The sequence below is a fragment of the Terrapene carolina genome, unplaced genomic scaffold (assembly GCF_002925995.2).
Source record: "Terrapene carolina triunguis isolate 2854851 unplaced genomic scaffold, T_m_triunguis-2.0 Scaffold234, whole genome shotgun sequence".
Classification (NCBI taxonomy): Eukaryota; Metazoa; Chordata; order Testudines; family Emydidae; genus Terrapene; species Terrapene triunguis.
Window position 1 is genome coordinate 16834533 of NW_020664585.1, and position 8535 is coordinate 16843067.

An 8535-nucleotide genomic window follows, 5' to 3' on the forward strand; every position below is an offset into this window, starting at 1 on the left:
CCGAGGAGAGAACCCCTCTCTGGCTAATGTTGATTCTGCAGTGAGTTCATCTCACTCCCCAGCCCGTGCCGCGTGGCTCTCTGCTTTCCCGGGGTGTGGCCGGCGGCCCCAGGCAGCCCTGCCTTTCACAAGAGCTGCATTGTGCCGGGTTGAGTTTTACACTGGCAGGCTGAATGCAGGAGCCAACAGGCCCATCACTGTTCGGGACCTAGCAGCACTTGGTAATGTCTGTCAAGAAGGGCGGAGGAGTGGGGTGGCATTTCCACGGTTAACTCCTTTTTGAATGGATCCAAGGGCTTGAGAGAGACAGTGTGACCTCCGATCGCTGCGGACATCGGGCATGACAGTGGCTTGGCCCGAGATGACAATGTTACACCCCTTCTCCAGCACCCCAGTTTGGCCAGGCTTTTAAAAACCTCAGCTGAGTAAGGGAGAGGGACATTCTCTGTTCACCCATCGAACGGGGCACAGGCTGCAGCAAAGCCAGCTACCCCCACCCTGTGCCCAACGCCAAGGTGCCTCCGGTGTGCTGGATGGACCGCTTCTAGGCTGGAGAGCTGCCAAGGCCCAGTCAGTCCCTGGCAGCTCTGCTGACGCAGCCAGCAAGGGGGGTTGCAATTTATTTATACATGCATATTGTCACCCTGCAACCCAGCCACCTTCCTGCCCCGCCCCCACACACAACCAATCAGCCTACACTTACAAATAAAACTATCCTCCTGCCCCCCCCCCCCCCAAGAAACCCTCCCTAGTAGTGAGAACTGGGGCCTAGCAGACCCACGCCACTTGGGAGCCGAACTCTGGGAAAGTGGGTAAAAATGTATAAAATGTCACAATAATCCATAGCAATAAACGTTGATGGGGAAAGATGCAAAAGGGAGACAGACAGACAGACTTAGTCCAAACCAAAAGGCCTCCTGACCTAATCCCAGGACTGGGTTAAGATCATGCCTGGTGGTAAACGAGAGAAGTGTGGGCCCGGAAAGCAACAAACCAAACCTGGTGTGTTGAGAATTAGGACTATTGGTGAACAAAATAATGAGGGGATGGGATCCGACACTCAGCCCGTCCTTTTGGGGTCCTAAAACAAAGCGACTTTGGGAAGAAACTTGGCAAAGGTGGACGCTGGCTGACTGAGAGACAGGAGAATGGGAAGGAGCGAGCTTCACCATCACGGCTGTCTCCTGAGACCCTCCCTGTCTCCTGGGACCCCCACTGTAACCCTACTGGGCCTGCATCGTCCTAATCCCGTGAGCTGTCCTGAGAAACTGGGCCAGAAACAGGGCCGGCTCCAGGGGTTTGGCCGCCCCAAACAGCCCCCCCCCCCCCCCCCAAAAAAGCAAAAAGCCGCGATCGCGATCTGCGGCGGCAATTCGGCGGGAGGTCCTTCGCTCCGAGCCGGAGTGAGGGACCGTCCGCCAAATTGCCACCGAATAGCTGGACGTGCCGCCCCTCTCCGGAGTGGCCGCCCCAAGCACCTGCTTGACAAGCTGGTGCCTGGAGCCGGCCCTGGCCAGAAAGATGGGCCACCAGATGACACCACCACCTCCACCAGAATCCCAACCACCACCAGGGCTGTGAGACTTTGTCGCTTCACCTCCACTCCGTGTGTCGTTTTCCAGCCCTACCTTATTTCTTCTCTTTCCCAGCCCTCTCCTTTTGCCTTCTGTCCAGTAAAAGTGTCTGGCTTTGCCAGCCCAAGACTATAGTTTGTAACACCGCTGTAAGCCTGTAAACGCAAAAGGGCAGCTAAAAGCCATGCCCCAAATTAGACCAACCCTGTTACAAGTTTACCTGGCCTCAGAGTGGTTAAGAAGACCGGGTGCTGGGCCTGTTTTTTTTTCCAGCAGGGAGGTTGCAAGAGAGAGTCTGCACCAGAGACAGAAGTTGCATTGTCTGTCTTTGCTGTTGTCTTCTTTCCCTCTTGTGTGTGTTTGTCTTGTTCTGTCTTTTAGGAAACGGCCCTGGACTTTAACTACAACAGTAACAACTGCAGCCTCTCCCACCGACCTTTTCTCTTCTCCCTCCCCACAAGGGCAGTTACTACTTTATATCTTTAACACCATCTACAACTCCCTGAAACAGGAGGGGTTCCTTCTAAAGGCTCTCCAGCTACAGGGAAAGAGAACAAGGGACATTGTTCAAATAGGTTTCAGAGTAGCAGCCGTGTGTTGTAGCCCACGAAAGCTTATGCTCTAATAAATTTGTTAGTCTCTAAGGTGCCACAAGTACTATTGTTCAAATAAAAGCCTCATGTGATACTTTACATTTCAAATGCTTTAGCTGGCTTTCTTTCTGTTCTGTGTCTTAAAAAGATTGAAGGGGGTTTTAAAAAAAGTTGTTGTTTTTTTTTGTTTTGTTTTGGCCATTGGCCTAAACAGGTTGAGGTCTCTGTAAACCAAACCCCGAAGCTTGTTTAATGTTGGACAGTGACATGCTCATGTTCACATCTTTGACTCTTTGGGCCCATTTCTTCCATCCAAATGAATACAACACCCCTCCTATGCACTCAGCCCTCTCCCAGGGCCTAATTTAGGGCACTGGAATCCACAGGTTCTTCCCACTGACTGCAAAGTGGGTTTTGGATCAGCCCCCGGCCCCCACAAGGCCCAAGACTTTGGCGTGTGCCCTGAAGGCCCAGCTGGTGGATTGAGTCAGCAGGAAAAACCACGGACGGACGGCCCAAGGGATGAAGTTTGTAACTAGAAAGCAAATGATGCTGATCTAAGCAGGGCTGGTGCAAGGAAGTTTTGCGCCCTAGGCGAAACTTCCACCTTGCACCCCTCCTCCCCCCAGCCCTGCGGCAGCTCCCTGCCCTGAGGCCCCCCCCCCGCGGAGCCTTGCGGCAGCTCCCCACCCCAGCTCACCTCTGCTCCGCCTCCTCCCCGAGCACACCACCCCCGCTCTAATTCTCCTCCCCTCCCAGGCTTGCGGCACCAAACAGCTGATTGGTGGTGCAAGCCTGGGAGGCGGGAGAAGTGGAGCGGCGACCGTGCGCTCGGGGAGGAACGCTGTAAATAAAAAATTGGGGGCACCGCTTTTTGGTGCCCCCAAATCTTGGCGCCCTAGGCAACCACCTAGTTCGCCTTAATGGTAGCACCGGCCCTGGATCTAAGCAGAAAAGGAAACGACTGAACTCCCCAGCTTGGGATCCAGCCCAGGTCTAGGATGCCCCTGAAAGTGGAGCCCAACCATCCCCAGAACCACTCTTCACCATCCAGCCTCCAAAACAATGTACAGGCCTTGCCCTCAGTGCCTCTGTAAGGAGCAGGATCGGTGAGCTGAGGTTAACCCTTTGTGTGCTGAGGAACAGCCAATGCCCTCAGCCCCTGCCAGAGGGGTCCCTTGTGATGGGAACCAGTGACCTAACCCTCCACTGTCCCAGTACCAATCCCCTGAGTTATTACGGGCCCATTGCTTCATCTTAAACGCTCATTCCATCTTGCCAGTTCACCTACCGCCCTCTTCGCCCCTCTCCTGGCAAATTACCAGGCACAGGCCTCAGCATCAATAAAAACCAGAAACAACCCAACTCATCCGTGTAAAACCTGAATTCAAAGAAACTCCACATTAAGAACCAGCAGTGCAGAGTCCAGGGTGAATCTTTCCCCCCCAATTCCATTTCCAAGGAACATCCTTTTTAAAATACGGTCCCACCCCAGGCCCTTTCCTGGGCGTTTCCCCTGCTTGCATGGTTTGCAAGGAGTTTAAACCAGACACACGTTTCAGCCTGGGAAGAACCATTTGCATCATCATTATTTTAATACGGTTTTGTTACAGAAGTGAAAGGACTGTTATAAATAGCTAAAGCTGCATGATGTATTTCTTGCCATCTCGGTAGCCCTAGAGGCCCCCATTCCGCTGGGCAGCGTACAGACACACAGGAAGCTACAATCGCTGCCCTAAAGGGGCGAGGCTTTCAGAAGCACTCGGCATTGGCCTAACTGGGCTCCCGCCTTCATTTAGTGGGAACAGAATTGAGTCAACACTGTGGGCTTTTGAACTGCCCCACCCGAAACAGACAAGGCAAAGCATGGCCAGCAGCAGCCCGATTTTACTGTGTCCCAGTGAGACTGATTGACTTGCCGACTGTGACACAGGAAATCAGAGGCAGAGCTGGGAAATCGAACCCATCTCTCCTGTGTCCTACTCCAGTTACTTAACCACAGGGCCAGCCTGCCGCATTCTGCCCACATTGTAACAAACCAGCAGAATCAGGGACTTTCTAAGCTCAGCCCCCAATGTTTTAGTGTGTGGGCTCAGCCATTGGAGTCCTGGGACCAAATGAGCATGAAGCACATAGCAGCAGCATTAGCTCAGACTGCCCTGGCCCTTGCCAGCTTTAAGTTAGTTCCTTCTGGTTCTTGGTGTACGTGATGCTGCCCAGAGAATCACAATCTCTGAAGAGACCAGACCAGTAACAGTTTTCACTTCAGCAAAGCAACCAAGTCTGCACAGGTTTGATAAAAGAACAGTTTGTCCCAATCCTGTTTCTATCCCTTTGGAAGAGTGCAGAATTTGAACATCCCAAGATTAGCTGCACTGCAACAGAAGAATAGGCCAAGCCTATGTCTTGCTTTAGACAGTGGCCTGTTCCTGATGCTTCAGAGAAAGGCTGGCTCTCAGCATAATGCACCAAATGGCCCATGCAACACTACAATCCCAGGAGGAAGGATGTCCTTCCTGGCCCCACTGATCAGCTTATGCCCTGAAGCATGAGGACTGAAAGCCCTTGTGACGTTAATCGATGTCATTGGCATTCTCTGAAAGGGGAGCCCAGGTATCTACGTGCTGGTGTATCTCCTTGGTGGTCTGCCTGGCTACATTGGCGATCCTCTGGAATCTATGCAGGAACAAGATAATGAAGAGGAGCAGGACAGCCTGGAGGAGGATGAAGAGGAAGAGGCAGATCTGGGAGATGAGCGCGATGCTGCAGTACCAGTACTGGCAGGTGGAGATGAGCTCATCCTCCGACAGGTACGCGATGATCCTGCCCCGCAGGTGTTCCGGGGAGGCACACACCACATTCCTATACAGGGTCCGATTCTGCTGCCACTGGAGCCACGAGCGCAGGTAGAGGATGTTGCAGTCGCATTCCCAGGGGTTCCCCCACAGATAGGCCACTTGGAGGCTCTGCAGGTTGTCCAGGAGCCCGCTGGGGATGCTGGTGAGCTGGTTGTCGTTGAGGTAGATCGTCTGAGTTGAGGGGCTGAAGGACGCGGGGAGGCTGCTTTCAGTCAGCTGCCTCGACGCGCAGTAGACGATGTTGGTGCTGCACTGGCAGGGCGAGGGGCAGGTGGGGGTCGCAAGGGGCAGAAAGCCCAGCAGGGAAAGGAAGAAGATCCAGCAGCTCATCTTCAGCTCTGAAACACACACACACAGCCACCTCTGACCCTGAACCCCTTGGGACATTGTGCACAAGCCTTAGGCACTCAGCATACAGAGAGCAGCCAGACACCTGACACTGTCAAACTGAACAGAACAAACCCAGGGCTTTCCTTTCCTTTGAGGATTTAAGTTTTGGGTTGAATTTGGTACCCAGGAAGATGAGAGACCCCCCAGCTCTGACAAGGGCATAATTTCAGCTCCTGCTATGTTAGCCCTGGGTTTGTGGAGGACAGATGGTTTATGATGTGACCAGACGTCCAGTAGAAACTGGCCCGAGGCCAGCAAAGCTCATTTCCACTGGTGCCCAGGATGGGGAAGAGAAGCTGGTATTTGCATGATTGCATTCCTGATGCACTAGAACAGCTAAGGAAATTTAGCAGAAGCAGTCACACGTTAGCGCGCAAAGCTACTCATGCAGTCACGGGCTCTGAATTACCTTTATAAGCAAGGTTTCATTAACAGCAGCTTCAGGTTATTACAGAGGCAAAAAGCTACAGAAGATTCAAAAAAGGATTAGACAGTTGCACGACTAAAAACAGCCAATGCAGTTTCCACAGCTAGAATAAAAGTGACAGAGACGAGCAGTTCTCATGCATCAGGACATATAAAGATCAGGTGGGCTCAGGTAGCAATTCCCCACTCTGGGATTGTATTGAGCAGTAGGGGGATAATAGGAGGGGGCTACCCTTTGTTCTGAAGGATCTAAGCGTTGGTTCCTGCTGCAGACAGGCTGTTGACAGAGACAAGCCATTGGACTGTCCTAGTATTGCAATTCTTGCAAAAAATCCCAAGGGTCATCATTGACTGTGACTTGTACAGGGTGTAAGAAGCTAGCGGCTTGGTGCCTAGCCATAACGCAATGCTGTGCAGTGAAGTGACCGAGGAAGAAGGCAACATTAGCAGGAAGCGCAGGGTCTAGACTCACCTTGGCAGATTGCTGCCCTGCTGGCCTCTGGCACAAGGGAAGAGTGTTGTAAGAGGGCAAGCAGTGCGGGAGCATCTGCAAGCACACAGCTGAGCTCTCTGCTAGTTCCCCACTTGGCTCTGCAAGATAAGGGGAAAGCTAGTCCCAGGACTCCTCCCTGCCACGGGTCTCGCCGGAACAGCTGAGGTTTCACCAAGCAACTGTTCCGAGGGATGCAAGATGTGGTGACGCTTCAAATGTGGCAGGCCTGATGACGACGGGTGAATGGCAGAGGGTCTTGGCCCAGAGGAAGGGGAGGGCAAAAGCATTTTGCTGTTATCTGTGAGCGGTCCAGCCCTGCCCTCTTCAAAACAGTGCCCTGTTTTCTCCTGGCACCCTTTGGAAAGGTAGCCATCCTCTTAGATTATAATAAGCCCAGAGTATTTGCTTTGTGTTCTGTATTGCTCTGCTCAGCAGCAACAAGAAAATATGCAAGGAACCTCATGTGAAATCCACGGGAGAGTCCTCAAAACCCCATCAGTCCCTGGGGAAGGGCCCATCATTTCCCATACTCAGCTCCACTTTGTCTGCCTGGCTCTGTCTTAGCAATGGCAAATACCTCTCAGATTGTTCCCCTGCTCCCCAAACTTCTGTTTAGCATGCAGCTCCGGCCCTCTCGAGGCTGGAAAAGACTTAGCAATGGCAACCAGGCAGGATCAGGCGGAGATCTTACTGTCAGCTGAGAGGTTTGTAAGGAAGCTTGGGGAACCTAACATTGATCAGTGTCAGCTTCAGTATGACAACGCTCCAGGTAATTCCCATAATACCCTATGTTACGCCTTTCATCCTCAGGCCCTTTACAAACTACATATGCACAAACCTAGGAGTCACTTCACAGCTGCCTGCAGCTGTTTTAAGAGTGTGCAGCACTGGGACAGGAAGTGAAGGAGACGGGACAAGGAGTCTCAGTCTGGGACAGGAAGTGCTTGGCTTCTGTAATCAGTTGATCCTGGGGGATGGGATCTTCACTGGTTGTGGACAGGTCTCCCTTTAGTGAATCTGTCTAGTACATGGGGACCAAATATGTCGAGGCGGGAAGCGAAGGGGAATACTGTATCCAACTGAAGCTGCAGGTGGATTTAGGCAATTACTCAAGATTCAATTGGACCTGAAACATTCAGGTTCACAAAATTACCATTGTGAAAAGCACCAGGGGATCTTTCATGACTGTTAAATTGGTTTCACATCTCGTCAGGAGCATTCCTGGCAGCACGGTGTCCCCTAACGTCCCGTTAGCGCTATGTACAGCGTCAGCGCGCCTCGGAGGACCTGACTCAATCCCAGCCCTTCTGAGCAGCTGGTGACTTTGGATGAGGTGCTCCGGCTTTCAGCTGCGACTTGGGTCACTAGCGGAGTAGGGAGGGCGCAGAAGAGCCGCTCTTCTGAAAACTTGCATTCTCTCACATGGTTGAAGCCTGGGAGAGTGCGATACTTGCACACACAAAAAGGCAAGATCCAGGGGAAAGGAGAAAGCTGCAGGCTGACTCGGCTGGCCAGTGCTGGGAGAGATAATGCTCATGGGAACATCGGGCTCTGGGCATGTCTTGATAGAGTCAGATGACTCAGCAGCTCTAAGCATGTGCAGCTCACAGTTAGCAAGGCGGGTTTACCACATCCTGCCATCGGAATTCGCAGCACTGGGAGATGCTCGAGCCTGAGCAGCAGAGCCAAAGGGATAAAAATAGACAGGCCAGTTGGATACTCTTGGGATGCTGAGATCACATCCCCATTGCATGCATTAAGGGCCAAACCCTGCCCCCGGTACCCCCGTACAATCCCTCTCGTGTAAGCCCATTGGGCCAGATTCTCTCTGCACCCATGTACACAGGGGTGTGAAATGCTACCAGATCAGAACAGGACGGATTGACACCCAGCTGCACTGGTGTCCAGGATGAGCCAAGGAACAGGGCTGGGGAAAACTGGGCCCATTGATTCAGTGGGGCTGTAACTGAAGGCAGGACTGGGGATAAAAACTCATCTCATATGCTTTAAAACCTTTAAGCTTCTAATAAATCAGAGTGGCTCATTCCGGTTATTACAGCAGAGCAGAAGGCAGGCAGGGAATCTGGGCTCACATCTGCTCAGCTTTTGCGGTCGTGTTTTTCTTTCATTTGGGGGGTGCTTCAAGACTCAGGTAGATTTTTCCATGGGCCAGAAAGCACCATTATGATCATCTGACCTCC

At 52.4% G+C, this 8535-nt stretch overlaps 1 protein-coding gene across 1 annotated transcript; it reads right to left on the reverse strand.

Moving 5' to 3' along the window:
- Positions 1-3776: 3776 nt before the first annotated feature.
- Positions 3777-6401, reverse strand: GP1BB (glycoprotein Ib platelet subunit beta). The gene is made up of 2 exons (XM_024195933.1): positions 6314-6401; positions 3777-5363 (listed from the first exon to the last, which is right to left on the reverse strand). Exon 2 carries the CDS (start codon positions 5353-5355, stop codon positions 4741-4743), a length of 615 nt encoding a protein of 204 aa, XP_024051701.1. The 5' UTR covers positions 5356-5363; positions 6314-6401; the 3' UTR covers positions 3777-4740.
- Positions 6402-8535: the final 2134 nt, after the last annotated feature.